The sequence below is a fragment of the Chiloscyllium plagiosum genome, unplaced genomic scaffold (genome assembly GCF_037043375.1).
Source record: "Chiloscyllium plagiosum isolate Xiang-an unplaced genomic scaffold, Cpla_swu_hap1 HiC_scaffold_2, whole genome shotgun sequence".
Lineage (NCBI taxonomy): Eukaryota > Metazoa > Chordata > Chondrichthyes > Orectolobiformes > Hemiscylliidae > Chiloscyllium > Chiloscyllium plagiosum.
Window position 1 is genome coordinate 124900676 of NW_028270140.1, and position 27469 is coordinate 124928144.

At 41.7% G+C, this 27469-nt stretch overlaps 1 protein-coding gene across 1 annotated transcript in view; it reads left to right on the plus strand.

The window, feature by feature from the left end:
• thbs4a (thrombospondin 4a) overlaps window positions 1-27469 on the plus strand; it is a 125960-nt gene that overhangs the window by 67461 nt on the left and 31030 nt on the right. The window contains exons 6-12 of the mRNA XM_043706705.2: window positions 1595-1646; window positions 6716-6903; window positions 7080-7217; window positions 9495-9572; window positions 13116-13268; window positions 14300-14404; window positions 19767-19874. Of these exons, the coding sequence (XP_043562640.1) occupies window positions 1595-1646; window positions 6716-6903; window positions 7080-7217; window positions 9495-9572; window positions 13116-13268; window positions 14300-14404; window positions 19767-19874 (822 nt within the window). The remainder of the gene's footprint in view (window positions 1-1594; window positions 1647-6715; window positions 6904-7079; window positions 7218-9494; window positions 9573-13115; window positions 13269-14299; window positions 14405-19766; window positions 19875-27469) is intronic.

Sequence of the window (27469 nt, forward strand, 5' to 3'; positions counted from 1 at the left end):
GTCTGGCAAATGGAATACGATGTGAAATCATCTATTTTGGTAGGAATAGCATTAAAAAGGACTATTACTTGAATAGTAAAAAAATTGCAGCATGCTGCTGTGCAGAGGGACCTCGGTGTCCTTTTGCATGAATCACAGGTTGGTTTGCAGGTGCAGCAGGTAATTAAGAAAGCAAATGGAATATTGTCCTTCATTGCCAAAGGGATTGAGTTACGGGCGGCACGGTGGCACAGTGGTTAGCACTGCTGCCTCACAGTGCCAGAGACCTGGGTTCAATTACCGCCTCAGGCAACTGACTGTGTGGAGTTTGCACATTCTCCCCGTGTCTGCGTGGGTTTCCTCCGGGTGCTCCGGTTTCTTCCCACAGTCCAAAAATGTGCAGGTTAGGTGAATTGGCCATGCTAAATTGCCCGTAGTGTTAGGTGAAGGGGTACATGTAGGGGAATGGGTCTGGGTGGGTTGCACTTTGGTGGGTTGGTGTGGACTTGTTGAGCCGAAGGGCCTGTTTCCACACTGTAAGTAATCTAATCTAAAAGCGGGAGCTTATGTTGCAGCTGTACAGGGTGCTGGTAAGGCCACACCTGGAGTACTGTGTGCAGTTATGGTCTCATTACTTGAGAAAGGATGTACTGGCACTAGAAGGTGTGCAGAGGAGATTCACTAGGTTGATTCTGGAGTTGAGCGGGTTGGCTTATGAGGAGAGACTGATTAGACTGGGATTATATTAATTGGAATTTAGAAAAATGCGGAGGGATCTTTTGGAAACATATAAAATTATGAAGAGGACATATAAGATAGAAATAGAGAGGATATTTCCACTGGCAGGTGAAACTAGGAAAAGAGGGCATAGCCCCAAAAATGGAAGGCGAGATTTAGGACTGTATTGAGAAGGAACCTCTTCACCCAGAGGGTTGTGAATTTGTGGAATTCCCTGCCCAGTGAAGTAGTTGAGGCTTCCTCATTGAATGTTTTTAAAGCTAATGTAACTTTCTGATCAATAAAGGAATTAAAGGTGATGGTGAGAGGGCAGCTCACTGGAGCTGAGGCCACAAAAAGATCAGCCATGATCTTACTGAATGGCGGAGTGGGTTTGAAGGACCAGACGGCCTGCTCTTGTTCCTCGTTCTTATGTTCTTATTTTGATTGCTACATGCAATGAAGTTTACATTATTTTTCTCAGTGCTGGATTGTCTGTGAGATTTCTTAATACGTAGCCAAATTAAAGGCAGCTTGTGGTGATTTACCCACATCAAGTTCATTTCCTTCCCTTAAGAGCATTAGCGACCCTGAGTTTATTCATCATTTAATTCTTGATTTTTTTTTATTGAATTCAAATTTCAGCAGAACATTAGTCTGGTGCAGTGGATTACTAGTGCAGTGGCATTGCCACTATACCACCACCTTTTCCTATGATGTCCTATGAGAGCTTATGCTTTTAATTTACTTCATCCTGTAACACATAATGCAGCAGCTGGAAGTGAAGCCCTATTTCCTGCCTCTGGTCAACCTTCGCTAGACTGCTGTTCATTGTACAACCACTATCTTACTGTTCCTTGATCTTTAAGGTTATATCAACTCCATTTTGTTTCTACAGATCACAGAAACCACATTGTTGCGTCACACCATTGCAGAGTGCCAGGCATGCGGTGAGCATTTTAACGTTATTGCATTTTTAATTGTCTCCTTGAAGTGTAATGATAATATCCGATATGAAGGACAAGATATTTTAGACTTTCTGGTGTGTTTTTATTTCCAACAGTTTCTCTTCTACCTTCTTTCTCTAACACATCTCATGTACTCTTCACCTTCGTATATCAAGGGCTCTAAGTTGGAAAGTACACAAAGTGGATTTTTTTTTTGATTAGATTACTTACAGTGTGGAAATAGGCCCTTCGGTCCAACAAGTCCACACCGACCCGCCAAAGCGCAACCCACCCAGACCCATTCCCCTACATTTACCCTTGCCCCTAACACTACGGGCAATTTAGCATGGCCAATTCACCTAACCTGCACATTTTTGGACTGTGGGAGGAAACCGGAGCACCCGGAGGAAACCCACGCAGACACGGGGAGAATGTGCAAACTCCACACAATCAGTCGCCTGAGGCGGGAATTGAACCCGGGTCTCTAGTTCTGTGAGGCAGCAGTGCTAACCACTGTGCCACCGTGCTGCCTATATCATGTATGATTACAAATCCCTAATTCCATAAAAATATTTCATTTAATTCCCCATCCAAGAACTGACTGAACTTCGTGAACACCATCCAGTCCAGTGACTCTTGTAGAACTGGAGAGGTAGGGATATATTGAGGCAATATTACAGAGTTGGACCTAGTTTGATGAAGGTGTCACCATAAGGCTTCCAAAGTTTGATTTGCTGCAACCTACCAATAGGTTTGAAAAGTTACATTAAGTCCAGTAGGCACTATAGCCTACCCAGATATTTCTGTCTCCCCAACAATTTTACCCCCAATAGCCTGGTTACTGGGTTGCCAGCCTCTATTGAGCCCTCCTGGTGGCCAATTAACAATATTTAAGGACTTAATTCCACTGTCACTGGCATTTAACTAGTGACAAGACCAATCCAGCCTCGCAGCTTTCCTGCATGGGGTGTTAGCTGACAGGGGTGTATTCCACCCCCTTTCCAGGAGGGCAAATCAAAGGGCTCCCCTGAAGTATAAAACTCCCTGATTTCCCTCTCCCCTACCATCTCTATCCCAGACCCTACTCCTCCCCACTCTCATACAGTACTCGGGTCTGCCAACTGAGATCTTACACATACGTTAAATCCTGGATCATGCATTGGTTGCCCCCTTGACCCTAAACAAGGTGACCTTTACTGTACACAATACTCCCGATAAGGTCTCACCAGTGTCAAGTATAACTAGAGCACAACATCCCTACTTGTGTATTCAATATCCCACTCAGTAATTGATAACATTCTATTAACATTCCTAGTGACTTACTGTTCCTAATTCTACCTTCTTGGGATTCATGCACTAGGCATTTGACAAGGTACCCCATGGTAGGCTCATTCAGAAGGTCAGGAGGAATGGGATACAGGGAAATTTAGCTGTCTGGATACAGAATTGGCTGGTCGACAGAAGACAGCGAGTGGTAGTGGAAGGAAAGTATTCTGCCTGGAAGTCAGTAGTGAGTGGTGTCCCACAGGGCTCTGTTCTTGGGCCTCTACTCTTTGTAATTTTTATTAATGACTTGGATGAGGAGATTGAAGGATGGGTTAGCAAGTTTGCAGACGACACAAAGGTTGGAGGTGTCATTGACAGTATAGAGGGCTGTTGTAGGCTGCAGCATGACATTGACAGGATGCAGAGGTATGCTGAGAGGTGGCAGATGGAGTTCAACCTGGATAAATAGGAAGTGATGCATTTTGGAAGGTCGAACTTGAAAGTTGAGTACAGAATTAAAGACAGAATTCTTGGCAATGTGGAGGAACAGAGGGATCTTGGTGTGCAGGTACATAGATCCCTTAAAATGGCCACCCAGGTGGACAGGGTTGTTAAGAAAGCATATGGTGTTTTGGCTTTCATTAACAGGGGGATTGAGTTTAAGAGCCATGAGATCTTGTTGCAGCTCTATAAAACTTTGGTTAGACCGCACTTGGAATACTGTGTCCAGTTCTGGTCGCCCTATTATAGGAAAGATGTGGATGCTTTGGAGAGGGTTCAGAGGAGGGTTACTAGGAGGCTGCCTGGAATGGAGGGCTTATCTTACAAAGAGAGGTTGACTGAGCTCGGACTTTTTTCATTGGAAAAAAGAAGGAAGAGAGGGGACCTAATTGAGGTGTACAAGATAATGAGAGGCATAGATAGAATTGATAGCCAGAGACTTTTTTCCTGTGCAGAAATTGTTAACACGAGGGGTCATAGTTTTAAGCTGTTTGGCAGAAAGAATAGAGGGGATGTCAGAGGCGGGTTCTTTACGCGGAGAGTTGAGAGAGCATGGAATGCATTGCCAGCAGCAGTTGTGGAAGCGGGGTCATTGGGGATATTTAAGAGATTGCTGGACATGCATATGGTCACAGAAATTTGAGAGTTCGTACATTAGGTTTACCTCACATGAGGATCAATGGTCGGCACAACATCGTGGGCTGAAGGGCCTGTTCTGTGCTGTACTGTTCTATGTTCTATGTTCTATTTTCTATGTTCTATGGCAGCCAGATCCCTCTGCATATCAGAAATGTGCAGTTTCTTACCATTTAGATAATATACTTATTTTTTGTTTCTTCTGCCAAAATGGATGACACATTATGCCAACTCACTGTCAACAATGTGCTATGGTATTGGGGCACAGAATAAGAAGCTGTGTTCACTAAAACCACACAATTAGTGACAGCAGTGCTGCAACACTGTGCTGTTAATAACATGTAGATAATATGATGTACAGTAAATGTTGAAGTCAACTTGCAGTGTAAGATCAGTGAGACAGGACTTGAAGCAACCCAGTTACTTTTGCAGAAGGTGGAGGCAGGTACAATTGCAACATTTAAAAGACATCTGGATGGGTATATGAATAGGAAGGGTTTGGAGGGATATGCGCCAGGTGCTGGCAAATGGGTCTAGATCAGTTTAGAATATTGGCGCAGATGAGTTGGACCAAAGGGTCCATTTCCATGAGGTATAACACTGTGACTCTATAACTCCATGAAGTTAATGCAAATAGTATGACACTATATTCAGATTGAGACAAAGTGCCTGCCTATTGTTTTTGCTTATGAACATTTCATAAGCTGAAGAAGTAAGGTGACAGTCCTGTCTGAACATAAGCTGGGAGGCACTCAACGATACCGAGGCTCTCTGTGGTATTTCAGAGCCGAGTGCTGCAGTAAGCCTGGCTGCTGTGAACAGTACAGTTCCCGAGGGGAGGTTATCTGCAGCTCAGTACAGTGTATTTCCTCACACATTGCCAGGTGTCTGTATGCACGGCCCTCTGTGTAAAGATTCCCTTCACCTTTTCCTTATTCACCCTTCAAGTGATGGAGGATTCTCCACTAGGCTAATCCCACATGCAGGTTTACACAAGTCGCCCTGGTAAATTTGGTAATTAAAATATTTGAGATAGAAACACCTAAAAGGGGAGAGCTGCCCAACGAAAACTAACAGTGGTGTTTGGAAAGTTCATTCCTCCCCCTGCCCCCCCCCCTCCCCCCTCCCCCCCCCCCCCCCCCACACCATGTCCCTGACACCTTCAGTATTTCATGGTAACAGCAAAGTACAGACTGGCAGACCCCTCCGTGAAATGGTGCAAGGAGACTACGATCGGCTATTACCTGTATACCATTTCCCAGAGAAATCCATCAGGTTTCCCATGGTGCTGACTGGGAGAACATCCTTTGCAATTATATGGCCAAAATCCATTTTCATGTAAACTTCAGACTATTGCTGGATCCCCTCCCTAGCTGCTGACTTTATTACACCATACAGAATGTCCGAGCCCAAATTTGAACTCAGTATGTGGGAATTGTGAGCAGTGCTTGAGAATTTGATGTTTGTCTTCTCATCTCACTGCATACTTGCCCAGACTGGTTTCCACAATGGTATTAGATTTATCCATCCCATTTTCCAACAACAATATTTTCAAACTTATGAATTAGTATGACACTGACACAGTTGGCAGATAATCTTATTGTTCTGTATGATGTTCATTCAGCCAGGACACTTGCTCTTCTTCCAAGTATTGACATGGAAATTTTCACATCCACCTGAACGGGTAGATGCAGTTTAGTTCGACATCTCACCTTAAAAATGGTATCTCCCGCAGTGTAGCAATTCCTCAGCACCCAGCTTTGATTTTCATGTGCCCAACCCCAGAGTGAGACTTGAACCAAGATGATGAAAGAACAGTACAACTAAGGCAGGATAATTTGTAATTCAGAGGGAAATTTGGAGATATTCCCATCTCATCCCATATTTTGCCCTTCTCAGTGGTGAATCTCATGGGGCTTAAAGACAAAAGGAACAAAAGATGTTGAAGCGCGATCCAAAAAGAGCATTCCTGAAAGGAACTGGGACAATAGATTTAAAACAGTAGAAATTCAATTTGAGTTATTACATGGGTCAGTCAGCTAGATGGCCTTTTGCAATGCAGAGTGCTGCTAGCAGCATAGGTTCAATTCCCACAGTTACCATGAAGTACTCTCCTTCACAACCTCTCCATTCACCTGAGGCATGGTGACCCTTAGGTTAAACCATCATCAGTCATCTCTGTAATGAGAGAGCAGCCCTATGGTCTCACTATGGTGACTTTACCTATTTATTCACAGCTCAAAATGATCTTCCACAACTAACGGCAAGTGTTCAGGATAGTTGTCCATATATGGTACATATTACTTACATACATATATGTTTGTTCGGAATTTGTTTTTACAGCACTTCAAGTTATTTTCTGGTAAACTGGCAAATAATAACTTGAAATCAGTGGGCATTATTCCAAAATAACAATATTCAGGCCTCTTCAAAAAAAATACTGATTGCATGAATCACTTTAAGATGTTTCAATATGAAGAGTGTAATGTAAATGCAAGTTTAATCATTCAGCATTAGTCCGTGACACTTAAACTTTGACAAAGGTGAGAGCAAGCCTCACTCAATTTCTGAAAATCTGCTTTGCAATTTCAATATAAATCTAATATTCAGGCAGACCAATAACTGATCTCCACTTATTAATTACTGTTTTTCTAAATCTTCTACTTTAGGTGCAGGATTGATTGACCTGGAGGAAGAAATAGAACCCCCAGTGGTTCCCACTGTTGCTAAACCCAGATGTACTACTCACTCTTGTTTCCGAGGTGTACAATGTACTGAGACTCAGGAGGGAGTCCAGTGTGGCCCCTGCCCCACAGGGTTTATAGGTGATGGAATTCAGTGCACCGATGTAGATGAGGTAGAAAACCTGCGATGATGTTGGTGCATTATAGTTTATAAGCATTCTACTTTTCATTACAATTAAACAAAATGAGTTTGTTTTTCAATAGGTTTCTCTTTCTTTGTAAATCTATCTGAATAATGGCTAATCCAGGTTTGCATGATTTGATGCTAGTCATTAATTTGTCGATGTAGTGTCAAGTGAATCCATGCTCTTCTGGAGTGCGCTGCGTGAATACCTTCCCAGGTTTCATGTGTGAAGATTGTCCAGCAGGTTATACAGGACAGAGAGTCCATGGGGTCGGATTGGAATTCGCAACACTAAATAAACAGGTAAGGAATGGACACCGCATGAAGGCTTGTGTGGAAGCACAATTATGTGTGTATCACAAATCAAGAGCATAAAGGGATTGGGGGCTAAGCAGGAAATAGTACTGAGAGCAAAAGAGGTTGGAAACAGAAATCAAGAGAATGGAGAACAAAAGTTAGAATAAGGTTGGAATGAGAGTCAAGAGCAGGTGGAACTGAAAATTGAGATAGCAAAGGGAATGCAATGCAGAAGAGGATGGAACTCAGAAATAGATATAGAATAAGACCCAAGGGAAGGTAAACCTCTCGATCAAAAGAGGTGGTAATTAGACTGGAATGGGGAATAACTCAGGAAAGAAAGGGTTTGGAGAACAGAAAGTGAATTAGGAAACAAATTAGAGTCAAATTAGGTGAAGGATGTTGTTCTGATGTCATTCACATGGTCCTGAGTGAGAGACAAAGAGCTTTTTGGTAAGAAGCTCCAAGCACATGACTTGCAGCAGGGATGACCAAAATACAGGGTTTTCAGAAGTAGAACAGCTGGTGGGGAGGTGCAGGATGTCAGAAGACTTCCCAAGGGAACAGTTTACTGCGTGATTTGTTGGGTCCTGAGGGAACTCCTATTCTGCACTCAAGAAGCAGTAGAAAAGCACATCTCATGAATTTCAGGCTTTCTCACCTCCTTTAAGTGGCTGAGTTTTGTGAGACATGGGAAACCTAGCCTCCTGTGGTTAAAACAAAACACCCAAATATAACATGAAGATACATGGTTTCTTCAGAATATTTAAAAGATCATTCTACTTCCCACAAGTGAATGTCTTGCCTGTCCTTTGTTCCATCGCCATTAAAACTGCAAGTGGATGAGTTCAGTTCCAGTTCGAGGATTGTTTTTGCATTGTAACTTCTGATGGGACCCTAATCCAACCAGTTTTGAGCCTCAAATTTCAGCAATTATTACAGGACTGCAATCACATGCACGTGAAACTGTGTAAAGGTCGACATTAGCCTCCCTGAAGGGTAATACTGATCCAATTGAACCTTTACAAAAATTCAATACATTTTCAATGTCTTTTTTTTTCACCTGTTTCGGCCCACAACCTATTTAGAATCGGACAACCTGGGAAGTGACTGGTGCCTACTTTAAAACTTTGAGAGAAATGTAAAAGATTCCTTTCTTCCCCCTAACTCATTCTTTATGTTTCCAATTACACAGTGAACATTCTAAATTACATTGAAACAGGTCATTGTATCTATTTATTATCATGTGAAAAATGAAAAGTTACTAATCTTTATCAGCACAGTTTACAATAGCAGAAAATCTCAGAGCAAACACCATTAAAATTTGTTATTGGTTTCTAACAGTCTTCACCTGTTTACTCACATCCAGTTGGAGGAAATGGCTGAATCCTTTCTGTTCACAGAATCACAGAATAGTTACAATGCAGAAGAAGGCCATTCGGTCCACCATGTCTGCACTAGTTCTTCAAATGAGCATCATGACTTCGCGTCATCCTTTCACCCTTTCCTCATAAGCCTGCACATTACTCCTATTTAAGTAATCATCCAATACTCTCTTGATCGCCTTGACTGAATTTGTCCCACCGTACTTTCTGAAAGTTTCTGTCCAGACCATCCCGAATGAAAAAGTATCTTTCCACATCACATTTACTTCTATTGCAAATCTTTTTAAATCTATTCCCTTACATTCTTGATCCATTTATGAGCAATAACAATATCATCCTGTTTACTTTGTCTGTACTGCTAGTGGTTTTGAAGACTGCATTTAAATCTTTCCTTAACCTTCTCCTCTCCCAGGAAATCAATCCCAACCTCTCCAATCTACAAATTCTTATTGGTGTCATTTTCAGTCAGCTTTTGTAGTTTTTAAAAATAGATTAGTAGATCAAAATAGCGTGGAATGAAATTTAAGGGGCGTAGTTTATCCTGCGATAGAAAGAATCAAGTGTTATGAGGAAAAGGCAGGAGAGTGGAGTGAAAGAATATCAGCTCAGCTATGATCTCATTAATTGGCAGAATAGATGCGAGGGGCTGAATGACCTACCTCTGCTCCTATGTCTTATGATCAAGTTACACTAATTGTTGTGCAGAATGCAGATCAAATGGCAAAAATGTGAATAAAAAGTCTGAAAGTGTGAATTTGTAGAAATGCAGTGACCAAGAACTCAGTCCAAAAAGCTGAAAATTTACTGACTACACTCAAGCAAGTCAGAAAGGCAAAGCAATAATGTTCATGGGGAATTGTTCTGCGTCATTAACCATAATGAATTGTATCTGCAACAGGTCTGCATTGATATAGATGAATGTAGTGATGGAACGAATGGAGGCTGTGCTGAAAATTCCCAGTGCATTAATACTCTGGTAAGGATCCTGATTAAATCCACTATCTCCTTTGTGCATTTCATTCAAAAAAACCTGCAAACTGCTTAGCATGGAGAGCAATCCTATTAAATTGTGAGAAAATGTTTCACAAAATACTGCAAAAAAAAAGCTGGTTAAAGAAGTTGAACCTCATGAAGTGGGAGGGTCTGTGCCAGATCGGATAAAAACATTGGTTTAAAGACAGAAAACAATATAGTGAATAATCACTTATCAAATTGAAGAAGCAGACAGCAATATTCCTCAAAATGTGGCAAATAGAGATGAATGATTGATTTATTATTGTCCCATGTACCAAGATACAGTGAAAAGTGTTGTTTTGCATACTGTGCGGGTAGGTCATACAATAGAAAGTGTATCAGGGTAGCAGAACAGAGTGCAGAACAGTGTTACAGACACAGAGAAGGTACAGAGAGAGAGAGATAAAATTTAACATTTGAAAAGTTTGTTCAGAAGTTTGATAACAGCGGTGAAGAAGCCGCTCTTATATCTATTTGTACATGTATTCAAACCTTCATATCTTCTGCCTGACAGAAGAGGGTGGAAAAGAGTATAATTAGGGTGGGTGGGGTCTTTGGTTGCTTTCCCGAGGCAGCGGGAAATATAGTCAGAATCAATGGCTCAGAGGCTGGTTTGCGTGATGGACTGGGCTGTGTTCACAACTCTCTGTAGTTTCGTATGGTTTGCTGTACTAAGCTGTGATGCATCCAGATAGGTGCCACCAGTGGTTTGAACATCCTTGACCATTGCTATCCAACCTTTAAAGATGCCTACCACTCCACAATTCAGACACAACGCTGTGCTCCTCCTCCCGGCTGACAGCAGAAACTGAAGCATGAGGACCCAGCACAGAAAGTAGTGCAGTGTTGGTCGAGGCAATGGAAGAGTTTCTATAAGACTGCTTAGAGTCAGTGGGCTGGTCCATATTCAAACATTCAGTGGCCAACATAATCAAATATGCCACAACTGTTACTGACTTCATGAGTAAGTGTGTAAAAGACTGCGTGCCACAGAAGTTAATGCAAGTGTTCCCCAACTGGAAACCATGGATGAACTGGGAGATCCACTCACTACGAAAGGTTAAAGAAGAACTGCAAATACCCCTGTCATGATCTGAATGCACAACCAGGGACTCCATCCAGGCCACCTGCTTTCTGTGGGTTTATGCTCAAGAAGGCTGATCTAACGTCGGAGGCAGTGATCATGGATACAGATACAACTGAGATTGTTGGGATAGGAGACATCATTTCACTGACCTTCTGATCAAAGCAAGGAAAGAATGCCAGATCGGGATGTATTGTTGCCCGTGATTCTGTTCGACTTTGCTTTGTAGCTCATCATGTTGTGTAAGCCTTGCCACAAATGACAGATGTCCATGTGATTGTTCTGACTCTTAGTTTGGTATTGCTTCTTGGTGTCTCTGATGGCCTTACGAAAGTCATACCTGGATTTTCTGTACAGGTTAGTACTCTGCAGCAGGATATAAATAGGCTGGCAGTCAATTCCCAGTTGGAATTCAGTATTGAGGAGTGTAAGCTGATACATTTAAGAAAAAGAATAGGAGAAGGCAATTTGTATTTAATGTTGAGAGTGTGGTGCTGGAAAAGCGCAGCAGGTCAGGCAGCTTCCGAAGAACAGGAGAGTCGATGTTTCGGGTAAAAGCCCTTCATCAGGATTTGCAACCCTCACTTTCACCTAATATGTGTTTAATGGCACAGTTCCAAAGAGTGTGTAGAAAGACCTGATAATATAGGTACATTGATTTTTGAAGGTGGTGGGCTACAATGAGTGTTTTCAGCAAAGCATTTGGTATCTTGGATTTCATAAATACAGAATTAAGGAATTTATGCTGAACCTTTGTAAAGTTCTGCTTAGACCTCAACAAGAACATTGTGTCCAATTCCGGAAGGATGCGAGGGTCCTTGACACGTTCAGAGGAACTTTACCCAAGTGGGGTGAGGGATGTTAGCTACAAGGTTATCTTGGATTTATCCTTGGAATGAAGGATTTTCAGGGAGATTTAAAAGATGTATACAATCCCATTGGCTGACAGTACAAGAATAAGGGAACATAAATTTAATACTTTAAATAAAAGTTTTGTGGGAGGGGGCAGGGTTTGTGAGGGAAGACTTTTTGCACAACAAATGGTAATGATCTGCAACTCACTGCTTGTGAGTTGGTGGGTGCAAAAGTGATCAATAATTTTAAGAGGAAATTGAATGAGCATGTGTCTGAAATATACTTGCAGGACTACAGGGAATGAAACTGATTGGATTGTTTCACAGAAAGATTTCATGGACTTGATGGGACAAATTGCCTCTTTCCCATGACATTATGATGTTGCCATCTTTACTCATGGCGACAAATGTTTTATCATCAACATTTGAACAATATGGTCCTAATAATAACTCAGATGTGAAAGAAATAAGGGGAAGTGATCAAGACTTTGGTGGGGGGGGGAGGGGCGGAGCTGGATAATAGAATTTAAGCTTTTGAGAACAAGATGTTCAAATTAAGAGATTGGCCGAGGTTGGCATTTTCATGATTTGAGCCAGCGAGAGATCAACATGGTCCAAGTTGAGAGCCATCAGGATTTTTGGAATTTCAGGGTTTTGGGGGATATATCAGGGTCCTCAATATTTAGATCAAGGAAAGATCAGGATCTTCATGTTTGGGTTGTGAAAATTCAGAACCTTTTAAGATTGTGTTGTGTAGAGATCAAATCCTTAAGATCTTTTGAGTTTGGAAAGATTAGAATCTTTGAGGTCTGCTTCAGAAGGTGACACTAGGCAACACAGAATCCATTAAAAGTCTCTCCTATATATGTGAAATTTTCTACTATGCTGTATCTCTCCCTCCTTCCTGTAGTATATTGTTCCATCTCTCCCCTGGATTTAGTCAGTTTCTCTTTCATCTGCAATTACTCTCTCACAGGATAACTCTCTCACATGCTTTGCCCTGCATTGCACCTCTCTCTCACTCTGTGCTGTACTACCCTCACACCCATGCTCTTGCCCTCCTGGAATATGTGTCTCTCTCTATATTGTATTCATTTTAATCAATCTGTTTGGACATGTAATAACACATGCTGGGAACAGGTGAGACTTGAACCCAGATCTTCTGGTTCAAAGGTAGGGACATTACCACTGCACCACACAATCCTATCTCTTGAATGTGGTGCTTTTATTCTGTTTTTGCATACCATACTTCTCTCAGGTTCTGTCCTGTTTGGTATCTTTCACTCTCTCCATATCTCCCCTCCCTGTACTGTAACTTGTGCTTTTTTTTTCCCTGTGGTCTCAGTCTTACTCTGCCTCTTTCACAACCTCCTAACCAAAAAGAGGAAATGATGAACTTTAATTTTATACAAAATAAATCTGTTCATGGTTAAGGAGAGTCTTGATGTTTATCTTTCAGGAAATCACCATTCTGCTCATTGCCACATACAAAAAATAGAATATCGATTACAATTCACTCCAATCTGTTGCCTATTAGATTTGTAATTTATTTTGCTGTTTATTGTAGGGATCGTTCAGATGTGGGCCCTGTCAGTCTGGGTATGTTGGAGACCAAGAGAGGGGCTGCAAGCAACAGAAGAGCTGCAGCAACAGTCTCCTGAACCCCTGCCACACGAATGCACAATGCTTTATGGAAAGGGATGGCGTCATTTTGTGTACTGTGAGTTTTTAGCATTGACTCCACGTCAATGGTTGGCATTGAGTGCTATGGATTGACTGAGGAAAGCAGTGCAGTGAGAGAAAGCACTCCATGACTCAATCAGATCTAATGCCCTCTGTTTCTCTTTGAATTGAAACTGGATGTTTGAGTGCGCTGTGCAATTAGAGACATCGTAGGATGTTTCAAGGTCTCGAGAGATTCAGTGGCTGGGGTAGAAGCAACAAATGAGTGCAATCTATCTGCTGTGTGAATGAAGCAGTCCTAATGACTGAATGTTCACTCAATCTTTCTGACATTAAGTTAAGTGCATACAGCAATTAACAGTATCCAGTCACAGGCAAGCTTCTGTGACTAAGAGCATTTAGGGCAATGGAAATTTCCATTACCTAATTCCAGCATTGCCTGTGTTAATTGTGGAATAAATTGTCAGAAGTTCAGTTTCAGTGACTGAATAAAGTGTTTTGAAAGTAACCTTCCCACAACTAAACTAGTCTGGTGTATATAGTAAATGAGATCTATTGCCTTTTCTTAACTTTAGCTTTAAGGGTATGTTGCATACAAACCCGTACCTTCTGAAAATCAATGCATTAGTTGTCAATTAACAATACATAGCTTGTTTAAGTGTGAATGAACAAATATCAACTCAGATAAAGACTGAGACAAAGATCAATGGGTGCTGGAAATCTGAAACAAAAACAGATATTGCTGGAGAAACTCACCACGTCTGGCAGCATCTGTGTAGAAAAAACAGTTAACAGTTTGCGTCCAATGACCCTTCTTCAAAACTCAGTGTGTTCATAGCAATTTTGTATATATCTTTCCAGATTTGTTCCTTCTTTCACACCATCCCTATCTTGAAATGTTAACCCACACCCCCCCCCAACCTCATGATATGATTTTATAGAATCACTTGTCTTCCAGTATCTTGTCAATGTTTGTCATGTGCCGTACAACCTACAACCCTGAACAGATAATGACTGCATGCATTATTTTATGTCAGAATCCTCACGGCCATCTTATTTCCTTTATAGTGTGGAATCGGCTGGGCTGGAAATGGTTACATATGTGGAAAAGATACTGACATTGATGGCTATCCTGACCAAGAACTCAGGTGCCCAGATAAGAGCTGCAGAAAGGTGAGCAAAAATATTTGAAAAATCACAGTGGCTATGTCCAGTTACTGTAAAAGTATGGAATTCATTCTTTTGCATTCTCAGAAGAGCACAAGCCAATGTATGCATTGAGAATGCATTACTGTATGTTTAAAGAATTCATGGCAATAAGGAAGGAAAAGAGGCAGGATGGAAGGAACCTCAGAGATTGGAGGTTTGTTTAGCATCAGATAATTACATTTATTTCCCTGTTTACTCCATTTAGTGCATTGCTTGCATTTCTCTGGTAATTTTCCAGCTATGTGCAGCTATGAAGTAGCACACTGGAAACGGAAACATTTCAAAGTCATTTTCAATCAAACCGAATTTACATTCATGAAGTTCACAGCAAATGTGGTGGTTTGTGTGTAATTTTATGGTAACTAGAGAAAGTGATCAATCCCAGCTAGATCTCAAACTGGTGAGATTCCCAGTAAAACCTGTTTGAAAAGACAGGATCTGAAGTTTTATGTCTGCTCCAAATAGGATCGAATACTGCCATAATGTAGGCAGGCAATGACCTAGTGGTATTATCACGAGACTATAAAGCCAGAAACTCAACTAATGCCCAGGGGACCTGGCTTCAAATCCCACAGGGTTCTAATGATGACCATGTCAATTATTGGAAGAACCGATCTGATTAACTAATGCCCTTAAGGGAAAGAATTCTGTCATCCTTACCTGGCGTACATGTGACTCTAGATCCTGACTCTTAACTGCCCTCTGGGGAATTAGGGATAGGCAATAAATTCTGGCCTGGCCAGTGATACACACATGCTGTGAATGAATAATAAAAAAATCCTGGATTCACCTCAACTTCTGATTTCCAAGGTGATTTTGAAGTTTTGGTACTTTTTTTCAGTTTACTTTCCTCTGCTGAGGTAAAGACTGTTTCACTTGTAGAAATTTATCCCATGAGTTATTTCAAAGCATTCAATCATTTATCTGAATATGCTACAACAGAACAGAAAAATGCTTCCATTGTTTATCGTCCTTGAAGCATTTCTCATGTTTTGATTTTCTCTTCTCCTGTCTGACCCCCTTCCCTTTCTGTTTCACCATTTTAGGTGATTCTGTTTGTTGCCTCAGGACATATATCCTTCTCTTTTCCAATATTTGATTCCCCTACTTCATCTCTTTCATTATTTACTCTTCTGTTCCTTTTGACTCGCACTTTCTGGAGGTCCATTGATCTTAACAGCATTTGGAGAATTTTGGGTTGGCTTTATTGAAGGTCCAGCCTCTATACTGACAGGTAGCAACACAAGATCACAGCCAGGGTCTGTGGGGTTGGTGGACAGCAGGTCATGGAGAGGCAGCAGCATCAGGACTGTATCAGAGCTTGGCAGGAGATTATGGGGCAGAGATTTATTAATCAGCACAAGGAAGGGAGTGAAGTTATATACACAGGGTCATGACCTACAAGAGCGGGGTGGGGCTGGGAAAGTGTGTGAAAGTCTGATCAGGGTAGGCAGAAGCTGAAGACTTTCCTGTCAGGCCAAGGCTGAACACTTCTGCTCGTCCTCATCTATAAGAAATGATGAAAGAAGCAGATCTTGCACCTAATCAGCACCTCCCACATTGCTTCTCTTATTGAGCATCCAAAAGTGTGGACTTTCTCTGGTTCAGGTGAGCTTTAAGAAGAAATACTGATTATACCAATGGGCTATCAATCCTACCTGCCTTTTTCAGGAGCCTTGCTGGGGGATTTTGTTTATTTTTAATTTCAGCAAATGAGAATGGAGTTGGTTGCTCGATCCCAAAATGTTAAGCATTTTGCCCAATTCTTTGACTCTTCCCTGACCTTCCCATAAAACTCAGGAGATACAATGCCTGCTGTTTCATCTTCTACCTTCAGGTTGTCCATTGCCTAAAACAGTGACTTATTTGCACTTTGTTCAACTTAAATAGTTTGTATTTGATGCTTTCAATGCAGTCTCCTGGTAGTTGCTTTGCACGAGTGTGACTTTGAGCTTCCAGTCACTTGCTTTTTTCTTTCTCTGCCTCACTCCCACTTTGATCTCCTTGTCCTGAGCTGAATCTTTTCAATCAGTGACTGCTCCTTCTGCAGCCTGGGCAGTGCCACTGGGAATGACAGCATTGCTGAAGCTTCCTCAGAAACAAGAGAGTACCTCAAAACCACAGAGAATTTGTGGAGGAAGTTTGAGCCAGGCAGACATGCCTGGACTGTCAGATTCAGGAGAACAGTTGCTATGGCATCTCCTACTGCTGGGGAACCCCCTGAAAACACCCCAAGTTTATATGGCAGTCTCTTATTGCAGAATTAGGCAAGGCTATTATGGGTAAAAATGCCCACAAAGGCCATTGCATGCAGCTCGGTTGGCTACCTACTGATACTGGGAGAAAGTGAGGACTGCAGATGTTGTGCTTTTCCAGTACCCAGTGATACTGGTGGGAATGTCACTAAAGTTTCTGTTCCAGCTCCTGGCAATAAGTCATTGTGGCAAGGTGGCACAAAGTCGTTTTTGTCATTTACATAAATGATTTGGATGCGAACATAAGAGGGACAGTTAGTAAGTTTGCAGATGACACCAAAATTGGAGGTGTTGTGCACAGTGAAGAGGGTTATCTCAGATTACAACAGGATCTTGATCAGATGGGCCAATGAGCTGAGAAGTGGCAGATGGAGTTTAACTCAGATAAATGCGAGGTGCTGCATTTTGGGAAAGCAAATCTTAGCAGGACTTATACACTTAATGGTAAGGTCCTAGGGGATGTTGCTGAACAAAGAGACCTTGGAGTGCAGGTTCATAGCTCCTTGAAGTGGAATCTCAGGTAGATAGGATAGTGAAGAAGGCGTTTGGTATACTTTCTTTTATTGGTCAGAGTACTGAGGACAGGAGCTGGGAGGTCATGTTGCGGCTGTACAGGACATTGGTTAGGCCACTGTTGGAATATTGTGTGCAATTCTGGTCTCGTTCCTTTCAGAAAGATGTTGTGAAACTTGAAAGGGTTCAGAAAAGATTTACCAGGATGTTGCCAAAGTTGAAGGATTTGAGCTATAGGGAGAGGCTGTTTTCCCTCGAGTGTCGGAGGCTGAGGGGTGACCTTATAGAGGTTTACAAAATTATAAGTGGCATAGATAGGATAAATAGATAAAGTCTTTTCCCTGGGGTGGGGGAGTCCAGAACTAGAGGGCATAGGTTTAGGGTGAGAGGGGAAAGATATAAAAGGGACCTAAGGGGCAACTTTTTCACAAAGAGGGTGGTACATGTATGGAATAAGCTGCCCGAGGATGTGGTGGAGGCTGGTACAATTGCAACATTTAAAAGGCATTTGGATGGGTATATGAATAGGAAGGGTTTGGATGCGTATGGGCCGGGTGCTGGCAAGTGGGACTAGATTGGGTTGGGATAACTGGTCGGCATGGACAAGTTGGACTGAAGGGTCTGTTTCCGTGCTGTACATGTCTATGACTCTATGACTGTAAGACGTCAGACTCCTTTCTCATTACCACCTCCCACCATCTTTTCACAGCGACTGACTGATGGTCTTGATTCTTCTCTGCCATTTCCAGCTCTTCTAGAGCCATCTTTCATTCCTTTATTTATCCCATGGCCATCCCTCTCTCCATTTCTCCATTACCTTTTTCATCATTTAAATGAACCTGAAACATTGGCTTGGGATTCTAATTGTCCATGGGGTCCAGAGAATCAGTTTGTGGCACTTGGATGATCTGCCAACATTTCCGGGAAGCCTGAGAAAGGATGGGATGGGGCTGTCACTGCCAAGGCCAGCATTTGTTCTCTTGAATTACCCTTGAACTGGGTAGCTTGCTACATCAATTCAGAAATGGTGACGAGTCAACAACACAAATGGGTCTGGAGTCCCACAGCTATTAAACCAGGTAAATCCGACAGATTTCCTTCTGCCCTAAAGGGCATTAGTGAACCAAATGGGTACTTATGAACCTAGCTTTCCATTGGATTTAAGTTCCACTAGCTACCATGATGGGATTCAAACCCATGTTCCTAGACCATTAGCCTAAGCCCTTTGATCATTAGTCCAGCGACATTATCATTTCACCATCATTGCCTCTAGCTTGTCATTCTTGAAAAATAACATGGCAAGTGAGTAAATTTCCAAAGCAGTTCTACTCTCTATTCACATAATTTGGAAAAATATAAAGGAAAATTAAAAAGGAATAGGCACTCCATTTTTCTTCAAAAATATTTAAACTTTGTATTTGAAAATATACCATGCGGATTGCAGGTCCGACGTTCTCCCAGCTTTGTACAAGTCAGATGGAGTGTCATGTCTGATCTGATTTTGACCCTCAATACGCCGGACATGAGCTGTAGCAGCTCCTTGCAGCTGGAAATGGCTGCAGAAGTTCAATGGTTACTGCAGGCCCCCAACTGAAGGAATGGCAGCCATCTGCAAAACCTTGTGAGTGTTGATGGAAAACAGCGGCCAGTCAGCCACTAGCCCTGAGAATAAAAGTTGTCTTTCTACTCCTTTACTTTGAGTAAGGTTTGACAGAATACCTCTTCTTTGCGAACAGATACTCAAGAAGAAATTAGCTGAAAGGGTGCAGTTACACTGCTTCCAACTCATTTTCAAGTTCACACCTCTGTCCCTAATTGATCTTGAACTGAGTAGCTTGCTAGACCATTTGGAAATACCAGAAATTTAAAATGGGATAGACATCCATTGCTGTCAGTCATATACATTTTCTTCTTCGGCTTAACCAGATGATCCATACAAACTACTAATATTTTTCTGAAATACACAGTCATGCAAATACTACTGTAGGGAAAGACAGTTTGAGGCACACATCAAAGAGAGCTACAGCCTTATTTAATCAACTGAAAGAACTGTTTGAGGCTGAAATTATGAAACTGGGAGTCTCAATGAGTACAAGTGTGGCTTACACTTCTGGTATTATCTCCATTTCTACCATCCATATTTGCATCAAACAGTGACTTCATATCAGGAATGTGACTTTATCACTTCAATCCTTATAGTGTCCCTGACTTTGGAATCTGGTAGGAAACAAATGTTATCTGGCCCATTACTTCAGTGTGTCACCAAGTGTGGAGAGTTCTGTCCTGCTGTTGGAGCCCCCACAATGATTTGTGAAAGTCACAGTAGGTCTGAAAAACAAGTGAGTAGTACAAGTGTTGACTGGTAATATTAGATTCTGTATTGTACTGGAGACTATGGATAGATTAGAAAACTTAGCCATTTTCAGTCTTATTCTTTGGATCAGATTGACCCATTTTCTCAATACTGAAAATATGAAGCTACTCTTTGTAAACGATTTAGAAGTGGACATATATGCAATATTTATTTTCTTTTTTTTTTATCTTTGTTTGCTCCTTAGGATAACTGTATATTTGTTCCCAATTCTGGACAAGAAGATGCTGATGGTGATGGGGCTGGAGATGCTTGTGACGATGATGCAGATGGAGATGGCATTTTCAATGCACAGGCATGTGTTTAAAATATAACACCAACATTTCTTTCTTAGATTTGTAATCATTTAGTTGGAGACACTAAGAGCTGTGTGCAGCTGGGGAGGTGTGTCGAAGACATAGTAACAACAATAGAATATTTCAATCAATAGTGTTTTGGATAAATAAATAACCATTCTTTTGCAAATGTGAACTGTTCCTTAACCTTTCTGAGTAGCCAATTCCCAATAATTTTGTTTGTTGCTTTTGTGTCTTCTTGAATTTGCTGCCTCCCGTTTGTCTGCTGATAGCTCTTGCTCAGGCAAATTACTCTATATCAGCCATTGAGATGAAAGGCATGAACAAGTCATCAACAAGGTTTTTGTCAGTCAGCAGATTTTTTTGAAATTCAAGTTTTCAAAGCAGATTTGCTTTGTGCTCAATAAAATTGGAAAAGGATAAAAGACATCTAAGTTAGAGTGTTTCAACGCAGGTTAGTAGCAGGATAGCTTGAGAAGCAGGATAGTATTCCACATTGTAGGCACCTGTTGGGTTTGTTAGCACTGTGCCTGGTTCAGCTTCTTTTGTAAGCCCTTTTTGATGTAGGTGATGAGTGCTAGGACTGGATCACGTGTGCTGTGCCTCTTATGGAAATCAGCTTGAGCAACATTAAGGATGGTCTCAACGTCCAGAGAAATGCATTGCAGGATAGAATGCTTAAAGTTCCTAAAGCACAAAAAAAGAATCAAAGCAGTCAATAAAGCTGATTACCAATGCGAGACCTTATCATGGGTTCAGAGTGGCAGTGAGTTTTCCATATGTCACATCTTCAGGAGGGAGTTTGAACTGATGATTCTTGTGTAAAAGTGAGTTAGCCAGAAACAAGCACAGGGCCAAAGTGTTTCAGGACATCGAGTGCACAATTGTCATATTCTGCTGCTTTGTAACATTTCAATTCTATCAATACTTTCTCAGGCCTGTGATCTTGAGGCAATCAGGGCTACTATGTTGGGCACATTACTTTTCTGTTCATTGGAGATTATGTGTTTTCTTTTCTAATGGTGTCTTCACTGCATGGAACAAATGACTGGCAATTTCTCACAGAGGAACTGATTAGCAATTTAGTGCAGGTGATTTTGAGCTACTTGAAAGTAGCAAATCAAGCTGTAGCACTTAGTCTGAAATAAGTGAAAATGAGCCCTGCTGTTGAGCAGGGTAGTCCTGTTCTATCCTGTGGGTAGAGAACTGGTTGACTAACAGGAATCAAAGAGTGGGGATAAATGAGTGCTATTCTGGTTGACAATCAGTAACTAGTGGTATGCCTCAGGAATAAGTGTTGGGACCGCAATTATTCACAATTTATACAGATGATTTGGAGTTGGGGACCACGTGTAGTGTGTCAAAGTTTGCAGATGACATTAAGATGACTGGCAGAGCAAAGTGTGCAGAAGACTGTGAAACTTAGCAGAGGAACATAGATACTTTAAGTGAGGTCTGGCAGATGGAATACAATGTTAATAAATGTGATAAAGGATTATTTCTTGGATGGTAAAAAGTCATGGCATGCTGCTATGCAGAGGGACCTGGATGTCCTTGTGCATGAATCACAGAGGGTTAGTCTGCAGGTACAACAGGTAACTAGGTAGGCAAATGGAATTTTGTCCTTCATTGCTAAAGGGATTGAGTTTAAAAGCAGGGAGGTTATGTTGCAGCTATACAGGGTGCTGGTGAGACCATACCTGGAGTACTGTGTGCAGTTTTGGTCTCCTTACTTGAGAAGGGATGTACTGGCACTAGAGGGGGTGCACAGGAGGTTGATTATGGAGTTGAGGCATTGGCTTATGGGGAGAGACTGAGTAGACTGGGATCATATTGATTGGAATTCAGAAGAACGAGGGGGGATCCTATAGAAACATATAAAATTATGAAGGGAACAGATAAGATATAAGTAGAGAGGATGTTTCCACTGGCAGGTGAAACTAGGAAAATAGTTCACAATTAGGGGGAGCAGATTTGGGACTGAATTGAGAGGAACTTCTTCATCCAGAGAGTTGTAAATCTATGGAATTCCCTGCCCAGTGAAGTAGTTGACATTACTTCAGTAAATGCTTTTAAAGCTAAAGTAGATATTTTTTTGAACAATAAAGGAATTAAGGGATATGCTGAAAACGCATGTAAGTGGATCTGAGTCCATGAAAAGTTCAGCCGTGATCTTACTGAATGGCGGAGCAGGCTCAAAGGGCCAGATGGCCTACTCCTGCTCCTTGTTCTTATATTCTTATGTTGGTTTCTACTGATATGTTGTGACATGCAGAATTAAGGAACTCAAAGACACGATCAGCTATATCAAGGTCACCACTTCATTCATATTCCTTTAGACCCCAAACTGTAATAATAATGTTGGCAAGATATCAAACAGGAAATTAGAGACATATGCAATTAAACTACATCTGTAATTATGGGCGACTTTAATCTGTGTATAGATTTGGCAAATCAAATCAGTAGCGGTACTGTAGAGAAAGCATTGTGGAGTGTAAACATGATAGTTTGCCAAATGAATATGTTGAGGAGCCAACTAAAGATCATACCATCCTAGAGTAGGTATTGTGTAATGAGAAAGGGATAGTTGACAAGCTATTATGGGTCACGCCTTGGGAGAAGCGTGACCATAATATGATAGAATCCTTCATTGAGATGAAGAGCAATGTTGTTGATTCTGACAGTAGGGTCCTGAACCCAAACAAAGGGTACAATGATGCTATGAAGTTTGAGATGGCTATGATAAATTGGGATTATTGGCTGATGTTGGATAAGCTGAAGATTGTGGCAAATGCATCAGCTTTAACTTTTGCACTGATATGCTGGGCTCTTCCATCATTGAGGACGGGAATATTTGTGAAGCATCCTCCTCCATTGAGTTGTTTCATCGTCCACCACCATTCACAACTGGATGTGACAGGACAGCACAGTTTAGCTCTGATCCCTTGGTTGTTTTGCTTTGCTCTATCATTTGGTTCTTGTGTTGTTTGGTCATGTAGTCTGTTTTGTACATTTACCAGGCTGACACCTCATTTTTAGGTATGCCTAGTAACACTCCTGGCATGCCCTCCTATACTTTCCATTGATCCCAAGGCTTGATGGTATTGGAAGAGTGGGGGATATTCTGGATCAAGAGGTTGCAAATTATGCTGAAATACAATTTTGCTGATGCTGATAGCACACAGCACCTCATGGATACCCATTTTCTAGTCGCTAGATCTTATCCAAAACTGTCAAAGGTTGATAGCTGCTTGGAACTCTCTTCCATAAATGGCAATTAATAATTCCATGGTTAATTTTAAATCTGAGATAATACCTTTACTTAACGAAAATGTACCTAAGGGATATGAGCCAAAGGCAGGTTAATGGAGTTGACCACAGAGCAGCCATGATCTAATTGAATGGCCTACTCTTTCTCCTGTGTTCCTATTTAGTTGGGTGAGGGTGCCACACAACGTGACATTCTCAATGTCAATTTCTAATTTACTACTCTTCATAAGCTTCAGTTCATTCAAAGCGCTGCTTATCCACTACCCTTCATTAAGATTTTTAGGCTCCTAGTCTTCTAGCAATTTAAATTTAAAATTTTTGTCTTATATATAAATCATGGCCTTATCTGCCCATATGTCTGTAACCTTCTCTGATCCTAAAACCTATTATTTTCACATAATGAAGAAGAATTAATGAAAATGTGTTCATGGCACTGATGCCTGAGTGAAAGGAAAGCATGTCAAGAACTCAGCTAAGACATTTATGAGATAGCACGCAAGCACTGTAAAAAAAAAGCTACAATGGACAAACTAGCAGGAAACTTGCCACCGGGATACATGAACACCAACTGGCCACCAAAAGACATGACCCACTCTCACTAGTTTCTATACATACAGACAAGGAAGGACACAATTTTGACTAGTACAACACACATCCTCGGACAGGCAAAACAAAGACATGCATGAGAATTTGTAGAGGCATGGCATTCTAATCAGAACTCCTTCAATAAATACATAGGTTTAGATCCTATCTACCTTCCCTTGAAAAAGAAAAGAACCAGAAATGACATCACCCACCTTAAGAACCCAAGACCTATAAATAGAGAGGTGGGTCATACCACCAACGCTTCACCAGAGACTCTTACTGATGATGTTACCTCGTATGGTGACGAAACATCTGAAAACAAACCTTCAAGCTCAGCAAGCTAACTTACATACTTAAACTCAGCTAAGAGTTCAGTACAGCCACCATTTTTTTTGTTATTCATTCCTGGCATCTGGGCATTACTGACAAGGCCAACATTTACAGTCGAACCCTAATTGCCCTTCAAAGGTGATGGTGAGCCATCTTCATAAACCACCTCACAGGCCTTGAAGAGGTTGTAAGGTTTTGACCAGTGATGAAGGAAGGGAAATCAAATGTACAGCAAGTGATGCAGGATATATTGACTACATGAGACAAATTGCTAAAATGCCATTCAATGATGCACCCCTTCCTCCCTCACCCTGGGTGAAAGGTTGTGAAATCTATACCCCAGTGAAGATTTCCCTCATTTTAGAGCAATGCTCCACACATTTGCCACACTTTCCTCTGTAAATGGGTAACAATTTCAAGCAACTGCGCAACAAACAACGGAGGAGCTAATGACAATATTTATGGCATTTTTCAACATAAAAGCAACGAGTGTGAATTGGAGAATTTCTGAAAGCAGAATGCATTTGTTACCCAGTGCTGTCCGCACAGAATGAATCCAGGAGGCATTCACAGCACACAATGATAGCAACTGGAACAAATTTCACCAGGGTCAGTCTTAGGTCATGTCAATCCCAGCCAACAACTTGCCAAACCGGAACACTGCCTCACAAATGCCTGACTTCAGAGTTGCTAGGTTGGCTAGCAGACAGCATACAAAGTCAACCAGTTTGAGACAGGTTAGCGGGAAAGCTATCTTACAATGAGGAATACAGTTCAGATATACAAAACCAAAAACTGAACTCAATAGAATACCTTCCAGTAGTTCTATGGCTGCACAATTAAACTATCCATTTAAAGAGAACAATTACAACCTATAATTTACTCCCATATTCTTTCCATTAGTAGGTGTATTAATTCACTGGCTGATAATGTTCACGTTATTGGACATATAATCTAAGGCAGGGTTTTCTCATTAAATAAATTAGGTTAAACCATAAATTATGTGCAAATTAAGCTCAATAAAAATCCCATTACTCTCCATTTTTACCTATTGTCTATTTTTTTTTCACAGTATTAAAAATGTCAAGGGATATAAGGATGGCGTGAAAAAATGGTACGGAGGTAGAATTTAAGCCACAATCTTTTTGAATAGGCCCATTCCTGCTCTTATTTCACATGTGCCTTTCTTCCCTTTACCAATATGCAGCCACAGAATTGACTGCCCTTTATCCCTGCACCGAATGCTTTAACAGAAACACTGAAAGGGGTGGGGAATCAGCTGTTTGCAACTGCTTACAATTCAGCAACGACAACTTGTATTTACATAATGCCTTTCACATAGTAAATCATCCCAAAGTGCTTCACAGGATAGCTCGCAAACAAAAGGTGATTCTGAACCACAAAAGGGGTTTTAAGGACAAGTGACCAGAGACAGCTTTAAAAAAACGGTGTTGTAAAGTGTGGCGCTGGAAAAGCACAGTAGATCAGGCAGCACCCAAGGAGCAGGAGAATCAATGTTTCTGCTCATGCTCCTCGGATGGTGCCTGACCTGCTGTGCTTTTCCAGCGCCACACTTTTCGACTCTGACTCTCCAGCATCTGCAGTCTTCACTTTCTCCTAGCTCTAATAAGCAGGTATTTAAAAGCATCTCAAAGGACAAGGAAGATGGAGAGGTACAGGAAGGGTATTTCAGGTCTTAAAGCTTAGACAACTGAAGGCACAACCACCAGTGGGAAAAATGAAAACTTGGGCTGCATAGTAGGCTAAAGTGGATGGGTGGGTGGGGGACACCTGGGAGATGCTCTGAATACAATTCAACAGCTTGGATTTTATATTTGTTTAACCCATGCATTCTAATAAGGAGTTTCCAAATAATTGCAGAAGAAAATGTACTGGAGAGAGATTTGTCATTTCTTTCTCAGCAAATATACTTGCAGCTCATGTTTTATAACTGGATTGGTCATCTCTCCTTCACCATTATGATACATGGATACCTTCTGTTGTTGAACCACTCTATATCACTGGAAACAACTTGAAAAATTTAAATGTAAATCTCACTGGCCTTAACCAGATTATGCCCCGGAATATATCCAGATTTGTTACATTTATTGAAGCAAATTATAGCTCTTTTAGAGTAAACTGAAATCAGAGGTAGTTCTCTGATTCTCAGGTACTATACCCTCTACCCACTCACACAAGTTTTGCTGCTAGACTGGGTCTGCAGCAGGTGGTGAGGGAACCAACAAGAGGGAAAAACATACTTGACCTCATCCTTACAAATCTGCCAGCTGCAGATGCATCTGTCCATGACAGTATCAGTAACAGTGACCACCACACAGTCTTTGTACTGTCTTCGCATTGAGAATAACCTCTTAATATGTTGTGTGGCCGTGCTAAATGGGACAGATTTCAAACAGATCTAGCTACTCGAGGCTGAGCATCCGTGAGGCGCTGTGGGCCATCAACAGCAGCAGAATTGCACTCCAGCACACTCTGTAATCTCACGGCCTGGCATATCCCCCACTCAACAACTACCTTCAACTCTGCTTCAATGGAAAGTACGGGAGGGCATGCCAGAGTAGCATCAGACATACCTAGAAATGAAAAGTCAACCTAGTGAAGTTACCAAACAGGACTAATTGCATGCCAAACAGCATAAGTAGGAGGTGATAGACATAGCCAATTGATGTCACAACCAATAGAGCAGATCTAAGCTCTCAGTTCTTCCATATCCAGTCATGAATGGCGGTGGACAATTAAACTGGAGGAGGAGACTCCATAAATATCCCATCCTCAATGATAGAAGAGCCCAAGACATCTGTGTAAAAGGTAAGACTGAAGTATTTGCAGCAATCTTCAGCCAGAAGTGCCGAGTGGATGTTCCATCTCAGCCTCCTCCAGTGGTCACCAACATTATTGGGGAGATTGGATGCCTCTTCACAGAGCGCTTTCGGGAACATCTCCAGGACACCCGCAACAATCAACCCCACCACCCTGTGGCCCAACATTTAAATTCCCCCTCCCACTCTGCCAAGGACATGCAGGTCCTGGGCCTCCTCCACCGCTGTTCCCTCACCATCTGACGCCTAGAGGAAGAACGCCTCATCTTCCACCTCGGAACACTTCAATCCCAGGGCATCAATGTGGACTTCACCAGTTTCCTCATTTCCCTTCCCTTATCCCAGTTCCAACCTTCCAGCTCAGCACTGTCCTCATAACCAGTCCTACCTGCCAATCTCCCTTCCCATCTATCTGCTCCACCCTCCTCTCTGACCTATCACCTCCAAACCCACCCCCATTCACTCATTGTACTCTTTGCTACCTTCCCCCACCCTCCTCTCTGACCTATCATCTCCATCCCCACCCCCCATTCACGTATTGTACTCTTTGCTACCTTCTCCCCAGCCTC